General features: G+C 39.8%; 1 protein-coding gene across 4 annotated transcripts in view; it reads right to left on the bottom strand.

Moving 5' to 3' along the window:
- Positions 1–2,058: 2,058 nt before the first annotated feature.
- The window catches only part of CPLANE1 (ciliogenesis and planar polarity effector complex subunit 1), a 104,342-nt gene continuing 84,121 nt past the window's right edge, over positions 2,059–22,279 (bottom strand). For 2 of the 4 annotated variants that reach the window (XM_012097032.4, XM_042233853.2), the window contains exons 48-54: positions 20,619–20,784; positions 16,765–16,823; positions 16,153–16,320; positions 14,991–15,118; positions 10,479–10,568; positions 3,101–3,273; positions 2,059–2,573 (exon numbers count right to left, since the gene is read on the bottom strand). In XM_012097032.4, the coding sequence (XP_011952422.3) occupies positions 2,400–2,573; positions 3,101–3,273; positions 10,479–10,568; positions 14,991–15,118; positions 16,153–16,320; positions 16,765–16,823; positions 20,619–20,784 (958 nt within the window). In that variant the 3' untranslated portion in view covers positions 2,059–2,399. The remainder of the gene's footprint in view (positions 2,574–3,100; positions 3,274–10,478; positions 10,569–14,990; positions 15,119–16,152; positions 16,321–16,764; positions 16,824–20,618; positions 20,785–22,279) is intronic. The other 2 variants (XM_060400259.1, XM_060400260.1) reach the window with 1 other exon arrangement.

Raw genomic sequence — 22,279 nt, 5'->3', positions numbered from 1 at the left:
AGTCCTCTTTCAGGTTTGCTGTATGCAAAGTTCTCCGAGACCAGAGAAGACGTCCACTTCTAGCTATGACAGGGTAATCGATACAGGACTAGCCTTGCTGCTTCAGTCCTCTTTCAGGTTTGCTGTATGCAAAGTTCTCCGAGACCAGAGAAGACGTCCACTTCTAGCTATGACAGGGTAATCGATACAGGACTAGCCTTGCTGCTTTAACCATAAAACTGGACAAAGTATATGTGAGGCAGCTGCTTTTAGACACTGGACAGCATACAGCAAGAGACGGTGATCCCCGAGGGAAGAGAGGCTCGCAAGGTTAAGTCTCACCAGTGCTTGGCTTGTTAAGTGCATCGTCATGACTCCAGCATAACAAGTTATGTCCAAGGAGACCACAGCGGTCCCACTAAGCTGAGGAGGCAGAGGTCGAAGTGTAGGATGGTAAGCATTGACCAGACTCTATAAGGCCTCGAGTGGGGGCTCCCTGTGTGTCCTTGGACGAGAGTTGAGCTGCTCATATCCAGTTCTGTGCAAGAGTACAAGGGGCTTTACCAGAAAGCTGTTACTATACTGAAACGTTGAGAGACAACAGTCTCTGGGGGATGTTGGAGGCCCAGCTTGGCTATGAAATGGAGAGATCTTGCTGACAGCCTATTAACATTCCAGGCATCCAGTTTATACAACAGGAAGGCCCATCTTAGAAGTAAAGACCTTGTCCTAGAATAACTGCTGCAAAAATACCCTTCAAGAATGACAGTGAAGGATCATAGTTCAGCCAGTGAAACCCGAGAGAACTGCCAGAGGATCTGCACAATAAGAAACACTAATGACCTTCAGTCGGAAGAGAAATGCTACACATAAATATGGATCTGAAGGAGGAAATGGAAAAACACCGGAGGCAACACCCTCAAAGGCCAACCGAATGTTTAAATCACAACAGGAGTGAACAGGTATAACACCAGTTTATCAGGAAGTAGTGAGAGTGAAATGTCAATATTGACTCTGTATAGTCTTAAAAGACCTTGATGCTGGGAAAGATTTAAGGCAGGAGAAGGGGATGACAGAGAATCAGATGGAGGTTGCATCACCGACTCAATGAACATGAGTTTGAGCAGACTCTGAGAGATGAACAGGGAAGCCTGGCGTGCTGCAGTCCACAGGGCACAAAGAGTCGGACATGACCAAGTTACTGAACAGCAAAACTCTGGTGGGCTCAGCTCACATTGTTACCTCTACAGCAGCAGTTCTTAAACTTTTTATTCTCCTTATACTCATGATTATTGAGGAGCCCAAAGAGCTTTAATGTAGGTGTATCTGTCAATATTTATGTCAGAAATGAAAACTGAGAAAAATGTTTAAATTACAATGACCCCCCCCCGCCATTCAATGTTAACATGTGATGCATGGCGATGTTTGAAAGTTTTACAAATATCTTCATTTCTGGCTTAACAGATGACTGCTGAATTCTCAAAGCAGCTTCTGCGTTGATGTCTTTTTAGATGAAGTGTATGAAGAAAGTCTGGCCTCATACAAGTAGGTAGTTGGAAAAGGAGGAATATTTAACATTCTTTTTCAGATAACATTCTTTGATACAGCACTAAAAATGGACAAATATGTGAAAGTTTTTAGTTTTTTTCTCATAAAAAATTATTTCCAAGATTATGATGCTGTTTGGGTGCAGCATCATAATTACCCAGGTATCTGCCCCACGGTTTTCACGAAGTTAACATGAGCCTTCCAGAGTCAAGAGTCACAGTCACTTTCTTCCCCACCCAAATCATCCATCTCCTTTTCTTCCTCCAAGTCTTTTTTAGTTGAGGACAGAGGACAGAAGATCTGGACGACATGAAACGTGGTTTATTTAGAAGTTCAGAATTGGTGGAAGGTGGTTAGTTCCTTTTTACTCCTAGGCCAAGCCCTATACAATTTTAGGATATGTTTTAAATGGAGTTGATTATAGAGTGTCTCGGGTGAGAGAGTGAACTTCACCTCAATGAAAGAATTTTTTTTTTCTATCAGATTTACCCACATAAGGTTGTTTCTCAAAACTCAGGAGATAAAGGAAGATGCGCGATAGATTTTTATTGAAAGTAGCTTAAATATGATATAAGTTTGGCTTGAAAGGTACTGTTTATTTCATCATTTAAAAAATTATACCTAAAGATAATAAGTCAAATGCAAAAACATATCATACGACGACTATAGTTAACCCTTTTCCCTTGAAGGCAAAATAATTGGGAAATGTTTATTTTCCCTCTTAAAATGTCTAATCCAAGTAACAAGGTGCTTACAGGTGGTGAATTCACACTGCCTCCTCCATCGCTTCTCTCCCTTAAACCCACGACATCTTGCTGAACGTTATTGCTGAGCTGTGGGCCTTCATGTGGAAGCAGAGTGATGCTCAGGTCTTACAGGTCCAGGGCCCAGTGGACAGAGAGGCTCCTGTCCTCCACGCCGGCCACCATGTCTTCCACAGCATCCCAGTCAAGCTTGCTGAGGATGCTGCCTGTGCTCTCAGACAAGCTCTCCATGCCACCTACCCCCAAAGGAGCCTCTGACTTTTCTTCAGTTGGTGAGGAGTCCTATCAAATTGAGAAAGACAGTAAATTGTGGTCCTGAGGAAAAAAAAATAAATGGCACATGAGTTAAGTTTTCCAAAGACCCTAGAGCTGCTCATCCACCAAAGAGTGATGGAAATATGAAGGGAACCAGGGCTGCCATTGCCCAGCACATCTGGACTGGCGACGGCATGAATGACCATCTTTTGACACGAGATGCTGGTACCAGGCCTGAAGAGCAGGCAGAACGGACTGTCGCACTTACAGTACAATATTCTGTTCTTACATTTTTGTTGTGTTTTGTTTGGGTTGTGTTTTTTTGTTGTTGTTGCTAAAAAGAAAATATGCAGTCAAGGAAAATTCTGAAAGACAAATGCTAGAGTATTCAGCCCAAAGTGTAGATGTTTTGAATCACTACTTCAAACTGACCTAACAACCCTGAAGTATGTCTACCTCCCGCACATACACAGAAAATAAGTAAATATGCAAAGAAAAAACCCTTAAGAATACAAATAATCCCTAGGCAAACTGACACCTGGAATACCGCATACCTGTAGCAGGGAACTGTGACTCTCGTGGAGAATCGCACGGATGTCTGAAGGTACCAACCACGGGCTCACCACAGTCTCTTCTCTCTCATACTCTATACACACCTCCTTGGTTTGAGGAGCAAGCCCAGAGCTTCTGTGACTTTTTATACACTCCCGACAGGGAGCATTGGGGCCTTTCCAGGGAAAAGAACAAAGCATACTTTAGGACTGATTCATTGCTAAGTTTGCTCCTTATTGTGACTTTTACTGTCAAATCTAAGGCAGCCGATCTCATCTAATAGTGGAATCACAAGGTCTGGCTGGCTCTAGGGTTCTAGCAATTCCTGTTCTGTTGGTTTGAGAGAAGGAAAACTGAATTCTGGCCAACTCTAACTTTTTATTTTACATTGGAGTATGGTTGGTTAGGAAAGAAAAGTGAAATTGCTCAGTTGTATCCAACTCTTTGCCACCCCATGGAGTACCAGGCTCCTCTGTCCACGGGATTTTCCAGCCAAGAGTACTGGAATGGGTTGCCATTTCCTTCTCCAGGTTGATTAACAATATTTAATTAGCAATTAACAATGTTTGATTAACAATACTGTGTTAGTTTTCAGGTGTACAGCAAAGTGATTTAGTTGTACATATACATGTATCTGCTCTTTTTCAAGTTCTTTTTTCATTTAGCTTAATAACATTGAGCAGAATTTCTTGTGCTATACAGTAGGACCTTGTTGGTTATCTATTTTAAATATATAGCAAGTGGGTACATGTCTATTCCAGACTCCAAATCTATTCCTTCCCACCATTTGCTCCCCCAGGGGACCGTAAGTTCATATTCTGTCTGTTTTGTAAATATGTTCATTTGTGTAATTTATTTTAGATTTCACGTTTAAGTGCCATCATATGGTATTTGTCTTTCTCTAACATACTTTGCTCAGTATAACTTCGTCTGTCCATGTTGTTGCAAATGATGTTTCATTCTTTTTGATGGTAAGTAATATTTCATTGTATATATGTACCTCACCTTCATTATCCTTTCCTCTGTGATGTACATTTAGGTTGCTTCCATATCCTGGCTATTGTAAACAGCACTGCAGTGAACACTGGGGTGAATGTATCCTTTTGAACCATGGTTTTCTCCAGATACATGCCCAGGAGTGGGATCACTCAATCATATGGTAGCTCTATTTTTAGATTTTTAAGGAACTTCCATACTGTTCTCCAGTGGCTGTACTAATTTACACTCCAACCAACAGTGTAGAAGGATTCCCTTTCCCTCACAACCTCTCCCAGCATTTTTTAAAATTTTCTTCTTCTTTTTTTTTTTTTTTTGTGGCGCTACACAGCCTATGGGATCATAGTTCCCTAACCAGGTATCGAACCACTCCCCCTGCACTGAAAGTGGAGAGTTCCCACCACTGAACTACCAGGTAAGTCCAAGCATATTTTCACGTGTCTGCTGGCCATCTGTATGTCTTCTTTGGAGAAATGTCTGTTTAGGTCTTCTGCCCATTTTTTGATTGGGTTGTTTATTTGAAATTGAGCTATGTGAACTGTTTATTTCAAATATATTTGTATATTTGGAGATTAACTCCCTGTCGATCCTATTTCTTGCAAGTATTTTCTCCTGTTCCATGGGTTGTCTTTTCATTTTGTTTATGGCTTCCTTTACTGTGTAAAAGCTTTTGAGTTTAACTAGGTCCCATTTGTTTATTTTTACTTCCATGACTCTAGGAAATGGATAGAAAACAAGATTGCTGTGATTGCAAAAAGTGTTCTAAGTTTTCACCTAGGAGTCTTATAGTATCCAGTCTTACATTTAGGTCTTTAATCCATTTGAGTTTACTTTATGTATGGTGTTAAAGAATGTTCTAATTTCATTTTTATATATCTAGCTTTCCAGTTTTCCCAGCACCATTTATTGAAGAGACTGTATTTTCTCCATTGTATAGCCTTGACTCCTTTCTCACAGATTAACCAACAAGAGGAGCATAGCTTGACCTCTGGTCTGTCTATCCTGTTCCACTGATCTATGTTTCTGTTTCTGTGCCAGTACCATACTGTTTTGATAATTGCAGTTTTGCAGTAGAGTCTGAAGTCAAGGAGCCTGATTCCTCCAGGTCTGTTTTTTCTTTCTCAGAATTACTTTGGCTATTCAGGGTTTTTTTGTGTTTCCATACAAATTAAAACTTTTTTTTGTTCTAGTTGTATGAAAAATACCATTGGTAATTTGATAGGGATTGCACTGAATCTCGGAGAAGGCAGTGGCAACCCACTCTAGTACTCTTGCCTAGAAAATCCCATGGACAGAGGAGCCTGGTAGGCTGCAGTCCATGGGGTCGCAAAGAGTCAGACAGATGAGTCGGACATGACTGAGCGACTTCACTTTCACTTTTCACTCTCATGCATTGGAGAAGGAAATGGCAACCCACTCCAGTGTTCTTGCCTGGAGAATCCCATGGATGGAGAAGCCTGGCAGGCTACAGTCCATAGGGCTGCAAAGAGTTGGACATAACTGAGCAACTAACACTGTCATGTTCCCGCAATGCACACTTTTGGAGAGTGTTTATCATAAATGGAGTTGAATTTTATCAAAACCTTGTTCTACATCTATTAAGATGATCATATGGCTTTTATTCTTCAACTTGATGTATCACACTGATTTGCAGATACTGAAAAATCCTTGCAGAGACTGGTTTAAGATGGTAGAGCAGAAGGACCTGTGCTCATCATCTTCTGAGAGAGCACCAAAATCACAACTGTTGGACAGCTATCGACCAGAGGACACCAGAACCCACCAAAAAAAGATACCCAATATCCAAGGACAAAGGAGAAATTGCAACAAGATGGTAGGAGGGGAACAATCACGACGAAACAAAATCCCAAACCTGTGGGGTGGGCAACCCACACACACTGGATAACAATAATACCAAAGAAGTTCTCACACTGTTGTGAAGGTTCTAGGCCCCACATCAGGCTTCCCAGCTTGGGGATCTGGCAAAGGGACTGGGAATCCCCAGGGCATCTGAAGGCCAGTGGGATTTGATTAAGGGACTCCCACAGGACTGTGGGAAACGGAGTCCACTCTTGAGGGCACAAACAAAAGCTTGTGTGCACCAGGACCCAGGGGAAAGGAGCAGCGACCCCACAGGAGACTGACAAACTTGGCTATGAGGTTTTGAGGGTCTCCGCAGAGGCATGGGTCAGCTGTGGCCCATTGTGGGGACCAGGGCATTGGCAGCAGCAGTCCTGGGATGTGTGTCTTGGCATAAGTCCTCTTGGAAGTCACCATTAGCCCTACAATAAAGCCAGAAGATCAAACTGATCAAATTGCCAACATCTAGTGAATCACTGAAAAAGCAAGAGAGTTCCAGAAAAACATCTATTTCTGCTTTATTGACTATGCCAAAGCCTTTGACTGTGTGGATCACAATCAACTGTGGAAAATTCTTCAAAAGATGGGAATCCCAGACCACCTGACCTGCCTCTTGAGAAACCTATATGCAGGTCAGGAAGCAACAGTTAGAACTGGACATGGAACAACAGACTGGTTCCAAATAGGAAAAGGAGTACGTCAAGGCTGTATATTGTCATCCTGCTTATTTAACTTCTATGCAGAGTACATCATGAGAAATGCTGGATTGGAAGAGACACAAGCAGGAATCAAGATTGCTGGAAGAAATATCAATAACCTCAGATATCAGATGACACCACCCTTATGGCAGAAAGTGAAGAGGAACTAAAAAGCCTCTTGATGAAAGTGAAAGAGGAGAGTGAAAAAGGTAGCTTAAAGCTCAACATTCAGAAAACGAAGATCATGGCATCTGGTCCCATCACTTCATGGGAAATAGATGGGGAAACAGTGGAAACAGTGTCAGACTTTATTTTGGGGGGCTCCAAAATCACTGCAGATGGTGACTGCAGCCATGAAATTAAAAGACGCTTACTCCTTGGAAGAAAAGTTATGACCAACATAGATAGCATATTGAAAAGCAGAGACATTACTTTGCCAACAAAGGTCCGTCTAGTCAAGGCTATGGTTTTTCTAGTGGTCACGTATGGATGTGAGAGTTGGACTGTGAAGAAAGCTGAGTACTGAAGAACTGATGCTTTTGAACTGTGGTGTTGGAGAAGACTCTTGAGAGTCCCTTGCACTGCAAGGAGATCCAGCCAGTCCATCCTAAAGGAAATCAGCCCTGGGATTTCTTTGGAAGGAATGATGCTAAAGCTGAAACTCTAGTACTTGGCCACCTCATGCGAAGAGTTGACACATTGGAAAGACTCTGATGCTGGGAGGGATTGGGGGCAGGAGGGGAAGGGGACGACCAAGGATGAGATGGCTGGATGGCATCACTGACTCGACTGACGTGAGTCTGAGTGAACTCCGGGAGTTGGTGATGGACAGGGAGGCCTTGCGTGCTGCGATTCATGGGGTCGCATAGTCAGATACGACTGAGCAACTAAACGGAACTGAATCAAAATAAAAAGAAACAGGATTATGTCCCAGATGAAGGAACAAGGTAAATCCCCAGAAAAACAACTAACTTAAGTGGAGCTAGGCAACCTTCCATAAAGAGAATGCAGAATAATGATAGAGAAGATAATCTAGGATCTTGGAAAAAGAATGGAGAAGATGCGAGAAATGTTTACCAAAGACCTAGAAGAATGAACAGTAACGAACAGTAGATGAGAAGGAATCAAGAGCAGAATAACTGAGGCAGAAGAACAGGTAAGTGACATGAAAGACTGAATGTGTGGAAATCACTGCTGCGAAACAGAATATAGAAAAAAGAATGAAAATGAATGAAGACAGCCTAAGAGACCTCTGGGACAACATTAAACACACCAATATTTGCATTATATGGGTCCCAGAAGGAGAAGAGAGAAAGGACCTGAGAAAATATTTGAAGAGGTGATAGCTGAAAACACCCCTAACATGAGAAAGGACATAGTCAACCAAGTACAGGAGAACACACAGTCCCAGGCAGGATAAACTCAAGGAAGAACACACTGAGACACATAGTAATCAAACTGACAAAAATTAAAAACAAAGATAAAAATTTAAAAGCAAGAAGGGAAAAAAAAGACAACATACAATGGAAATCCCACAAGATTATTAGCTGATTTCTCAACAGAACCTTTATAAGCCAGAAGGGAATGGCATGATATATTTCAAGTGATGAAAGGGAAGAACTTTCAACCAAGAACACTCTACCCAGCAAGATTCTCGATCAGATTTGATGGGAGAAATCAAAAGCTTTCCAGACAAGCAGAAGTTAAGAGAATTCAGCACCATTAAACCAGTTTTACAACAAATGCTAAAGGAACTTCTCTAGGCATGAAAAATCCTTGCATCCCTGGGATAAATCCCACTTGATCATGGTGTATGATCCTTTTAACGTATTGCTGGATTTGATTTGCTAGTATTTTGTTGAGTATTTCTGCATCTATGTTCATTGGTGATACTGACCTGTCATTTTCTTTTTTTGTGTGCCATCTTTGTCTGGGTTTGATATCAGGGTGATGGTGGCCTCACAGAATTAGTTTGGGAGTATTCTTTCCATGGCAATCTTTTGGAATAGTTTCAGAAGGACAGGTTGGTTAACTCTTCTCTAATTGATACAATTCACCTGTGAAGCCATCTGGTCCTGGACTTGAGTCTGCTGAAGTTTTATTTTTTATTTATTTTTTTTAATTTTAAAATCTTTAATTCTTACATGCGTTCCCAAACATGAACCCCCCTCCCACCTCCCTCCCCATAACATCTCTCTGGGTCATCCCCATGCACCAGCCTTTCAGTTCAGTGCTTGTGACTGGTTTGTTCCTATTTTCTATTTCCTGATTTAGTCTCCAGAGATTGTACCTTTCTAAGAACGTGTCCATTTCTTCTAGGTTGTCCATTTTATTGTCATATGGTTGCTTATAGTAGTCTCTTATGATCCTTTGTATTTCTGTGGTGTCCATTATAACTTCTTTTTCATTTCAAATTTTATTGATTTAAGCCCTCTCCCTTTTTTTCTTGATGAGCCTGGCTAAAAGTTTATCACTTTTGTTTATCTTTTCAAAGATAAACCAGCTTTTAGTTTCATTGATCTTTTTCAACTGTTTCATTCATCTCTTTCATTTATATCTGCTCTGATCTTTATGATTTCTTTCATTCTACTAACTTTGGATTTTGTTTGTTCTTCTATCTGTAGTTGCTTTAGCTGTAAGGTTAGATTGTTATTTGAAGTTTTTATTTCTTAGAACTGTGTCCCATAGGTTTTGGATCACTGTGCTTTCATTGTCATTTTTCTCTATTCTTTGGTTTCTTTAGAGAGCCATTGGTTGTTTAGTAGCATATTGTTTAGCTTCCACATATTTGTGTTTTTTCCAGTTTTTTAACCTTGTAGTTGATTTCTGATCTCATAGTGTTGTGGTCAGAAAAGATGCTTGATATAATTTCAATTTTCTTAAATTTATGAAGGCTTGCTTTGTAGCCCAGTATGTGATCAACCCTGGAGAATATTCCATGTGCACTTGAGAAGAAGGTGTATTCTGCTGCTTTTGGATGGGATGCTCTCTAAATATTAGTTAAGTCCATCTGGTCTAATGTGTCATTTCAGAACTGCGATTCTTTATTGATTTTCTGTCTGGATGATCTATCCACTGATGAAAGTGGGGTGTTAAAATCCCCCACTATTATTGTGTTATTGTCAATTTCTCCTTTTATGGCTGTTAGTATTTGCCTTATTATATATTGAGGTGCTCCTATGTTGGGTGCACATATATTTGTAATTTTTATATCTTATCTTGGATTATTATGTAGTGTTCTTCTCTCTTGTAATATTCTTTAAAGTTTATTTTGTCTGATATGAGTATTTCTACTCCACCTTTCTTTTGATTTCCATTTACAAGGAGTATCTTTTTCCATCCCCTTACTTTCAGTCTATAGCTGTTCTTTCTATTGTTCTAAGGGGATGTGAGGAGGCCACTTAAATTCTCTGCCTTAGTTTGCTCAGCTGTAAGATGGGGATAAGAGTTGCCCTATCAACCTGGCATTAACAACCTGAGAGTTAAAAGGAGGATGAATGTGAAACTATGTTTTAAATTGTAAAAAGTAACAGCAGTTGAGGGATGGGCTAGAGGAGATGTCAGGAATTTAGACAATGAGCTATAATTTCCTTCTCTCTAGCTGATCAGAGGAGAGCTACTTTGGCCACACTTATGGGTCTATGTACTCTATGGCTATGTGGTCACAGCCCTTTCCTGACCACTTGTTTTTATGTTGAGCAGTATGCTTATTAAGCCCATTAACACCATTTCATACTAAAATCTGTATCTGACATTTCTAAGAGTGATTTATGATTTAAAAACTTTTAGTATTAAGCCCCAGAACTTTCTGTCCTTTATCCCATACCTTTTCGGATGATAACTGGAGATTGTACAACCTTTCTAACTGCCATTTTGGCTGCACCAGCTTTTCTCTGTACGGTAAAAGTAGCAGTTTCTACAAAGACAGGAAAACTCCTTTAACTTTCCATACGGATGTGTGATTTTTCATCTTTCAGGTTGTAAATTCACTGAGGACAGAAATCTGACTAGTTTATGGCTCATCAGCATAAAGTCCACCTGCAATGCAGGAGACATGGGTTCAATCCCTAGATAGGGAAGATCCCCTGGAGGAGGGCATGGCAACCCACTCCAGTATTCTTGCCTGAAAAAAGTCTCATGAATCTCATGGATACAGGAGCCTGGCTGAAAAGAGTTGGACATGACTGAAGCAACTGAGCACAGTAAAAGATGGCTGATTTGAACCAAGAAAGAAAACCAAAGTGTAGCTGAAGGAAGGGAAAGTCTATTTGGGCTTGGTATCTCTATAGGACAACCACAGACCTTTCTTATCTGGCACGTGTGCCTCAACAACATCTCTGGCAACTGGAAAATCCAGGCATATAAGCCTATTCCCAGTGGAATACCTAGGCAAAATGCCAGGAGAATGATCAGTTAAGGGTTCTTAAATTCCACAATTGGTAGCAACCATTTACTGTATATGTTATTGAAAATATTTTACTTATAATCCTCAACAACTCTATGAGGTAGATTTTTAAAAACATATCTAACGACACAAAGTAAGCAAGGGAGCTGGGCTATGAACCTGGATGATTTCAAAGGCTAAACCTATTATTAATGCCTATAATGCCTCTCAGATACTTATGTAGTCTCTATATATCGTTTTTGATAGAATTAACCATAAAACAAGGGGAAAAAAAGATGCTTACCTTTAACAGTTTGCACACAGGGCTGAATAAAATAGCCAAAAAAACCCATATACTGCTTTATAAAAGACAGATAGCAACATATATAGTCAAACTCACACGTATTTTCACGAAAATTTCTTTTACAGAAGAACTTCAGGGAATTGTTAAATCTTGATGGATCCAAACTTCTCATCTGTACAATGACTAAACTTGCCCCAGTGGGGTCAAGTTGACTGTTTCACTGACCGGGTTTCTCCCATTGCCTCTGAATGCTGCCAGGGGAACGGCTGGTTCTGGGTGTGGCAGAGGCAGTCAGGAAGGTCATTGTGTTCACAGTCCCTCAAGCTGCCTCTACCACTTTACCTTTAGAGATCTAGGGAAGCTAAGTGACAGGTCCTCGGATAACAGCTAGTCATATACTGTTCTATGATTACTGTATAAGTACTATAATATCTGCCCATTAATATACTTGAACAATAATTAGCTTATAAATAGCTACTTTTAGGCAAAAAACTAGATAGCCTTTTCTCCCATTTATCTAATTATTCAATTATGCTAAAGCTTTTGACTGTGTGGATCAGAGCAAACTGTGGAAAATTCTTCAAGAGATGGGAATACCAGACCACCTTACCTGCATCCTGAAAAACCTGTATGCAGGTCAAGAAACAACTGTTAGAACTGGACATGGAAAAATGGATTGGTGCAAAATTGGGAAAGGAATACATCAAGGCTGTATATTGTCACCCTGCTTATTTAACTTCTATGAAGAGTACACCATGCAAAATGCTGGGTTGGATGAAGCAGAAGCTGGAATCAAGATTGCCCGGAGAAGTATCAGTAACCTCAGATATGAGATGACACAACACTAGTGGCAGAAAGGGAAAGAAACTAGAGTCTCTTGATGAGGGTTAAAGAGCAGAGTGAAAAAGTTGGCTTAAAACTCAATATTCAAAAATGAAGATCATGGCATCCGGTCCCATCACTTCATTGCGGATAGATGGATAAAAAGTGGAACCAGTGACAGATTTTATTTTCTTGGGCTCCCAAATCACTGCAGATGATGACTGCAGTCGTGAAAATAAAAGATGCTTGCTCCTTGTAAGGAAAACTATGACAAACCTAGACAGCATATTAAAAAGCAAAGACATCACTTTGCTGACAAAGGTCCGTAGAGTCAAAGCTGTGGTTTTTCCAGTAATCATGTATGGATGTGAGAGATCACAAAGAAGACAGAGCACCAGAGAACTGATGCTTTTGAACTGTGGTGCTGGAGAAGACTCTTGAGAGCTGGACACCAAGGAGATCAAACCTATCAATCCTAAAGAAAATCAACCTTGAATATTCATTGGGAAGACTGAGGTTAAAGCTCCAATACCGTAGCTACCTGATTTGAAGAGATGACTCACTGGAAAACAGCCTGATGCTGGGAAAGACCGACAGCAGGAGGAGAAGGGGGTGCCTGAGGATGAGATGGTGGGATGGCATCATCGACAAAATGGACATGAGTTTGCGCAAACTCCAGGAGATAGTGAAGGACAGGGAAGCCTGGCGTGTAGCAGTCCATGGGTTTGCAAAGAGTAGGACATGACTTAGCAACTGAATACCACCACCACCACAAGATGAAGAGAGTCTTGCTACCCTCAAAACATTTAGTCTATAATGGGACAAAACCAACTTTATACATAACTACGACATAAGGCCCGTTGCAGTAGTGCCTCACAAGGGGCAGAAACATTGGATTGAGGATTCAGAGAACAAATAAAAAAACCTGATTTGTTACCAGTGCTACTGTGCTACTGAGCTCAGTAGCTCAGTCATATCCAATTCTTTGTGACCACACAGACTACAGCCCACCAGCCTCCTCTATCCATGGGATCATCCCAGCAAGAATACGGGAGTGGGTTGCCATTTCTTCCTTCAGGGGATCTTCCCAATCCAGGGATCAAACCCATATCTCCTGCACTGGCAGGCAGATTCTTTCCCACTGAGCTACCTTTGGGAAGTCCCCACCAATGCTACTACTATTTGTCTCTACTATTCACACCACTGTGCAAGTTAAGTATTAGCCAATTTAAAAGTGAAAACACAGATGTTAAAATCATTACATCAGGTTAGAACAGCTAAATAACTGAAATTAGGGATGTCTTCCAAGACCCTGGAAGGGTATCATTATGGTAATAAGGGGGAATTTCAGTGTTGGAATGGGAGCACACAGCATGTGTCTGGAAAACAAGCCTGCAAGTGTCATGGGTTATCTGGATTTTATGGAGGAAGGAGGCTAAGGAAACCGGCAGGGAAGACACCATGCAGGCTAGGGAGAGGGTCTGGACTTATCTGCACAGGCTGGGGGTTACTGAGAACTTCTGCGTGCCTTGGCAGCAGGAACACCTCATCAAGCATAGCTCAGCAAGAGAAGGCAGGTAATGGGTCCCAAGGGGGCCAAGGTCTCAGCCCAGTTAAGTGCAAGGTAACAATACAAGCCTAACATTGGACAGGTCCAAGAAAAAAGATGTATTTCTTCACAATCCAAGACTTTCCATATGACATTAAGAAACCATGATTCAAGTTTAAAATCCTCTCCAATTTTGGATATTTAATTTTTGTAAATGTATAAGGTATAAATTTTTTTTAAAAAGTTTTTAAAGGTTACTATTTTGAAATTTTAGTTTTAAAAAGAACAGTTTTCTTATTGTAATCTGTCAACCAAAATCAAGAGTTAACAAAATTATAAAGTTTTATCTAAAGGATTGTGATTTATGGAAACTCCAATTTTCTCAACTGAGGCAGCATACTGAGGTCACGTTTTACACATGGCCCTGACTGGGTTTGCATACAGACTCTACCACTTCCTAGATATCTGATCTTGGGGAGTTACTTCAACTTTCTCTGCCTTAGCTTTCTGATGCTTAAAATGGGAACACAGTATTACCTTTCTAACAGAGTTGCAATTCTAATAATTAAACAGAACCTGGCTCATTAGTTATTATTACACAGTCTTAGCTGTATATATTTATACTACATGTTAGTTATGATTATACATTTTTAAACAAATAAATATGTTTTACTTTAGTAACAAAAACCCAAATATGGCAAAATTAATTAAAGGAAGGCTAGCTGAGGCCAGGACACTGGAGTGGGTAGTCTTTCTCTTCTCCAGGGGATCTTACCAACCCAGGGATAGAACCCAGGTCTCCTGCATTGCAGGCAGATTCTTTACCAGCTGAGCTACCAGGGAAGCCCATCAATAAATAAATAACAGATATTATATGTTCAAATATGGAAAATAATATTCAAAAATGGTAAAAACAAATTATTTCCATCTAAGCCTCTTCTATTCCTCCTCTATGATATATCCATCCTGTAATCTATTAGAAGTTGATTGTAAAAATGCCTACATCTTTAACCAGACACATCAAAGAAACTGATTCCCAAATAAGTCATATCACACAGAATTAAAGGCCATAGTTTATGAAGATTCCTAGGGTCTTCTCATTTCAAAGTAATAGAACAAAATTCCAGTACAGCTAAATCTTCATCAATCTCTTGCATTCAGTTGAAATGGGAACTGCTTTTAACTGAGATTTAAAACTTTCACTAATGAAAACACAAGTCTGGAACCAAGAAAGAATAGGTCCAAATTACACAAGATAAAAGAAAGCTCTCAATCTTACCACGCGGCCAAGGTGAGCCTTGAGATTGCCCAAAAGGTCTCCCCTTTTGGGTATAACTTGGTTTGGTGGATGTATGTCTGACTTTTCCAGGTCTGTATATTGGAAAATTGTGACCATGTCGATTCTCTCTGAAGTAGAAATCACATAATTATATTCTAGACTCTTCCCTTAGTGATATATTTCAAAAATCCAAATTCCAGCTCAGATTAATACATTCATTTGACTTGGTTTATTCTGCACCTCAGTGGTCATTTAGTGTATAGTAACTTATACCTCAAAATTTACTCATTTTTTCCCCAAAGAAATTGGTTTTTATTATCTCTCTAATCATTTCAAAAGCTGTATACATTTGCCAGTTATTTATGTATTAAATAGTGTGCATTATTCTAAGAAGTATTCAAAGAGAATCTCTGCTATTTTGATTACACCTCAAATTACACACAAGTAATATGATTACATCTAGGTTTGCATTGGGTAGCATTTCCTCTAGGTTCGTAAGTTACGAGATCACATTTACAAACCTAATCAGTTATTCTGTCAAAGGTGGTAATTTTTAACAACATTAAACTGCTAATTCATTTCCTCCTTATGTGTCACTAACAAATTTTGTGTTTGTGTGCCGTATGAGAAACTTTACTCTTGGGTGCTTTTCTTTAGCATCCACGTTTAATTAATCCTTGCCTACTGAACTCATATCCAAATGGAGTGAAGGTCATTAATTTAAGAAACATGATAATATCTACAACTGAATCAGCAATAACTCGGAGGGGACAGCAGAAGATGCAGTAAGCTGATGAGGACCATTGTTTTCCTACAAGAGTGGAACCAACTGGAGAAACAGGGAGAGCAGCTAGGAGGCAAATTACAGAAGGAATAGTCACAAAATCTACAGAAAGGAAGAAAACAGGATTGAATGGATATAAAAATTGTATTAGGCATTCAGAAGTGCTTTGTTATGTCTTAATTAGATATTTAGTGCCATTTTTGTCCTTTTCCTTGGTGATTCTATAAACTAATGGAAACTCCTAATGATGGCACTATTTCCCCCTTCACTTTATTACCATATTTCAGAGCAAACACACTGAGCCTGAGTCACAATGGTGCTCCACACTTATCACGCCTGGAGTTATCTTGGCAATTGACATGGCAAACCTCATCTTACCCTCTTGGAGAAGGGGAGCGTTGCCTTCTGGGAATCTGAGCTTTTCTGGGTTTGTTAGGCAATGGTTTCTGAGCAGCTGCTGGAAGCTGTGCTGATTCAGATAACAGTTCATTCATCAGAGTGTATGCTTGTGAGATTCGACGACTATAGTGGTCTGAGAGTAGCAATCTTTAAAATAAAAAATTAAATACCATTTAGTAAGAGAGTCCCTTTCACTTCATATTTCCAGAGGGAACACAGTGTTTGAAGACCACCTAGTATTGATTTTCTTCAAAGCAGTTCAATGCAAATTCAAATGTCAGATTTCTGAAAACCATTAGGAGGTACTATTAAAGGCACCTATGGGGTACTTAAAAAATGTACATACATATTTGGGTTGGGAGAGGGAGAGGGATTTCAGAAATAACTTATAAAAATTGAATGGAATAAACAATATTTGAAAGAAAATTCCTAAAAAGGATAGTGGAGTCTAATTATTTTCCCTGCACTTATCTCCCATACTTTTCCATTTATCAACAAAAAGGGACTACTGTGAAAACTAGAATGCCTAAGGCGTTATCTATGGTCTCAGTGAGTGAGAGAGAAGGATCAGGGTGTACCTACCAAACTCACCTGTCTTTCTCATGCTTCATCTTTTGTCTCAGCCTGATTTCCCTTGAAGTCATGTATAACTGCACAAGAAACAACCAGTTAGTTCATTACCATTCAGTTCAAATGATTAAACCATTACAGTCCACAGAAAACATGAAAATTTCACTAATAAATTTTAATAGGAAGCTAAAATATAATTTTGCTATTTAGGAACAGTATAATACATTGTCATATTCAATGAAGCTTCCTATTCTAGCCCAAAACATGAAAATGTTAAAGCATCATGTAATTAAAATAAAATCCAATTTAATAAATAGAGTACAAAGTCTACTTTAGCAGCTAAATTCATATATTTTCTCAAAAGGAGAGATCCTTATCAGCTGCAACTTAAAATGGAAAATAGGAACATTTAAGGATGGAGACACCTGTATTTTGTACTTTGTCTTGTGATTAACCTCACCAAGAGCATGGTTGATAAAAGCAGAAATGAGTGAGACATTCAACACCATCATTTTAATGTTTTAAAATGTTTACCAGAAACCTACTACAGTAGGTTTATTGTGACTTGTAAACTCTTCAAAATGCATGTGACACAAGGTAAACTGGCCAACATCAGCTATAAATATGTCTTATTCTGAAACATTAAGAGTTACTGTTGTAATAATGAGAAAGTAGAAAAAGAAATTAAGGAAACAATTCCATTCACCATTGCAACGAAAAGAATAAATTACTTAGGAATATATCTACCTAAAGAAACTAAAGACCTATATATAGAAAACTATAAAATACTGAAAGGAATCAAAGAGGACACTAATAGATAGAGAAATATACCATGTTCATGGATCGGAAGAATCAATATAGTGAAAATGAGTATACTACCCAAAGCAATTTACAAATTCAATGCAATCCCTATTAAGCTACCAGCCATATTTTTCACAGTACTAGAACAAATAATTTCAAGATTTGTATGGAAATACAAAAAACCTCGAATTGCCAAAGCAATCTTGAGAAAGAAGAATGGAACTGGAGGAATCAACTTGCCTGACTTCAGGCTCTACTACAAAGCCACAGTCATCAAGACAGTATGGTACTGGCACAAAGACAGAAATATAGATCAACAGAACAAAATAGAAAGCCCAGAGATAAATCCACACACATATGGACACCTTATCTTTGACAAAGGAGGCAAGAATATACAATGGAGTAAAGACAATCTCTTTAACAAGTGGTGCTGGGAAAACTGGTCAACCACTTGTAAAAGAATGAAACTAGATCACTTTCTAACACCATACACAAAAATAAACTCAAAATGGATTAAAGATCTAAATGTAAGACCAGAAACTATAAAACTCCTAGAGGAGAATATAGGCAAAACACTCTCTGACACAAATCACAGCAGGATTCTCTATGATCCACCTCCCAGAATACTGGAAATAAAAGCAAAAATAAACAAATGGGATCTAATTAAAATTAAAAGCTTCTGCACAACAAAGGAAAATATAAGCAAAGTGAAAAGACAGCCTTCTCAATGGGAGAAAATAATAGCAAATGAAGCAACTGACAAACAACTAATCTCAAAAATATACAAGCAACTTATGCAGCTCAATTCCAGAAAATAAACGACCCAATCAAAAAATGGGCCAAAGAACTAAATAGACATTTCTCCAAAGAAGACATACGGATGGCTAACAAACACATGAAAAGATGCTCAACATCACTCATTATTAGAGAAATGCAAATCAAAACCACAATGAGGTACCACTTCACACCAGTCAGAATGGCTACGATCCAAAAATCTGCAAGCAATAAATGCTGGAGAGGGTGTGGAGAAAAGGGAACCCTCCTACACTGTTGGTGGGAATGCAAACTAGTACAGCCACTTTGGAGAACAGTGTGGAGATTCCTTAAAAAATTGCAAATAGAACTACCTTATGACCCAGCAATCCCACTGCTGGGCATACACACCGAGGAAACCAGAATTGAAAGAGACATATGTATCCCAATGTTCATCGCAGCACTGTTTATAATAGCCAGGACATGGAAACAACCTAGATGTCCATCAGCAGATGATTGGATAAGAAAGCTGTGGTACATATACACAATGGAGTATTACTCAGCCGTTAAAAAGAATACATTTGAATCAGTTCTGATAAGATGGATGAAACTGGAGCTGATTATACAGAGTGAAGTAAGCCAGAAAGAAAAACACCAATACAGTATACTAACACATATATATGGAATTTAGAAAGATGGCAATGACGACCCTGTATGCAAGACAGCAAAAAAGACTCAGATGTGTATAGCGGACTTTGGGACTCAGAGGGAGAGGGAGAGGGTGGGATGATTTGGGAGAATGGCATTGTAACATGTATACTATCATGTAAGAATCGAATCGCCAGTCTATGTCCGATGCAGGATACAGCATGCTTGGGGCTGGTGCACGGTGATGACCCAGAGAGATGTTATGGGGAGGGAGGTGGGAGGGGGGTTCATGTTTGGGAACGCATGTACACCCGTGGTGGATTCATGTCAATGTATGGCAAAACCAATACAGTATTGTAAAGTAAAAAAAAAAAAAAAAAAAGAGTTACTGTTGAATTACTAATGAGGGTAAGTCCTTTCACAGGGTCGACTGCGTATATAAAAATGTACACAGAGAAGTGAATTCACTTTCTCAAGGTTCTATATAGTAGTCAATAATAAATGCAATGTTTTATTGATTTCTGATAAAAATGTAAATTTTAAATTACATGAATCCCTCACTAGTTGCATACCTTTATCCAAATAGAAACTAAAAATTTACCTGCAATACTGAAGGAGATGTCATAAAGTCTATGAACAAAACAGTCCCAACACCCTCTGAGTTAATTTATTCTAAATTTGGATATAATTCTAACCATCTGGGGATATCTGTTTGGCTGATGGGGGGGTGATATGGGAACTCACCCTCCATGGCGTGGAAGAATACACATATACACACGCACTGTAAGACTCTGGTCTTCAAGTAGCTCTGAAGGTCATTATCATGTCTCCAGAGCTATCAACAAAATGTTATCTAATGTCAGCATGCTCTCTCCAGACACAGGTAAATAAGTGACATTAAGTAACAGTTCACCTACTTTTGTACATTTGATGCTTAAATGTGACAATCTTGGAAGATTCGCTTATTTTATAAAATGTGTTTCCCTAATGATGGAGAAAAGAATGAAGTATTATATTTATTTCAGATTACAAAGTAAAAGATACACTATAATCCAAATGTAATGTAAATGTGACTTTCATAGTTATGTAATCATCAAAGTAATACTGCCTTATTTCATCTTCTGAAGAAAAACACTTCTGACCTAGCCATGGTTATATCCATAGTCAGGACTCGGTAAACAAATGCTGACAGTTTAAAGGAAAGCTGAAACACACACAGAAGCGCCACTGTTCTGTTGGTACATGCCTGGACCATACTTTAAAAAGGTTTTTTTGTAGACAACTTACAGAGAGAAAATTGATTTTTAAAATGCCTTTACCACATACATAGTCAAGTTGTTCGACTGCAACTGACTTTCACTGAAAATTAAGGGAGTGACTTCAGTTGGTCGCCCAATCCCTTGATCTCTTCATTCAATGGTTACAATGTTAGAGCCATAATTAGCCTCAGGGAGAAAAAATATTTAAGACAGTTGAATAAAACATGGTTTGTAGTCCCTTGCTATATTTTGTTAAGGTAATTTCTTAATTTTCCCTGACTTAAGCAAAATGCTGACTTTTCTATCAAATAATAAATGATTCCAAATTATGTTCATCCTCCTCTTGAATACCTGCCAGGAAAAAGTTGCACATATTCTGTGATAATTCCACTGCCCTTGATACTGCAGACTTACTGGGTTATTCCTGGGGCAGAAAGGATCGTGTTCTTGCCCTCTCTTCTCTGCCAGCTGATTTAAGTACTCTGCCATTCTTGCTTTTCGTTTTCTTTTCATCCAGACTTGAATCTCTCTTCTCTCCTTCTCAGTTCTTTGTGGGCGTCTACCAGAGGGATGCTGAATCCTGAGAAATTTAACCAGCAGTGCATCATTTGATTTTAAATTTGTTATGGAGATAACACATGTACCCCAGTGTTCACTGCAGCACTATTTACAATGGAGAGGACATGGAAGCAACTTGAGTGTCCACTGATAGATGAATGGATAAAGATGTGGTGCACACATACAGTGGGATATTACTCAGTCATATAAGGAACTGAATCAGTTGTAGGGATATGAATGAATCCAGAGCCTTGTCATACAGAGTAAATTAGAAAGAGAAACAAATTTTGTGTGTTAATGAATATATGTGAAGTCTAGAAAAATGGTGCTGATGAACACATTTGCAGGTCAGGAACAGAGAGGTACAGATGTGGAGAATGGACCTGTGCACACAGTTGGGGAAGGAGAGGATAGATGAATTGCGAAAGTAGTACTGACATATACATACCGTGAGTACGCTGGACAGCTGGCGCTGCTGTTCAGCACGGGGAGCTCAGCGCAGTGCCTTGGGATGACCCAGAGGGTGGAATCGGGGGCAGGGGTGGGAGCGAGGCTCCAGAGAGGGAATACATGCATACATATGGGCTTTCTTGGTGCCTCAGACAGTGAAGACTCTGCCTGCAATGCAGGAAACCTGGGCTTGGTCCCTGCGTTGGGAGGATCCCCTGGAGGAGGGCATGGCATCCCACTCCAGTATTCTTTTGGGTTTTCCTGGCGGCTCAGATGGTAAAGAATCTGCCTGCAATGTGGGAGACCTGGGTTCAATCTCTGGGTTGGGAAGATCCCCTGGAGAAGGGAATGGCTACCCACTCCAGTCATATGCTTATGATGTCTAGTCAATTTGCTCCAATCTGTCCCCTGAAATCCACTGACAACAATCTCAGGTCACCAAGAGCCTCTTCAGTCTTCCTCCTACTAGACTTCTCTATAGTATCTGGTACAACTGGCTTCTTTCTGCTTTAAACTCTCTCTTACCTGAGTCTTTTTCTCACTCTCAAAACACAACATACCCTCTCATACTGGGCATCCTTCTTCTCTGCTCACCACCAATATGAATGTTTTTAAAGGTTCTGTTTCGGATTTCTTCATCGATCTATTCCTAGACCATCGCAATCACTTCCAAAACTTTTTCCACAGAGATGACTTCTAAACTGCAGCCCTCCTGGATCTGGATCTGGCCTCAGGTTCCTGCCCAGGCTGTACTTCCCAGGATCCAACCTGAGCTAACGAGGAGCATGGCAGGGATGCTGTGGCTGGCCCTGACCTATAGGAGACAGGACTCCTCTGAAGACTCTGGCTTGATGTCTCACCACTGACCCAGATGAAGCTTTCCTAGAACTACACTGTACTCTGGACTTAACTGACTCAGCCTTCTCTCCTCCACAGGGAGGGAACAGACTTGCACCGTGGTCTGATGCCTCACTTCTGATTTTCTTCCTCTCAGGCATTTGCTCGATACAGCTTTTGTACATCTAATCCTATCCTGGCTTCTACACAAACAGTACTAACAGTGGCCC

Source organism: Ovis aries, chromosome 16 (assembly GCF_016772045.2).
Source record: "Ovis aries strain OAR_USU_Benz2616 breed Rambouillet chromosome 16, ARS-UI_Ramb_v3.0, whole genome shotgun sequence".
NCBI lineage: Eukaryota > Metazoa > Chordata > Mammalia > Artiodactyla > Bovidae > Ovis > Ovis aries.
The sequence above is the reverse complement of the archived record's forward strand: the minus strand, read 5'-3'. Positions and strand labels throughout refer to the sequence as shown.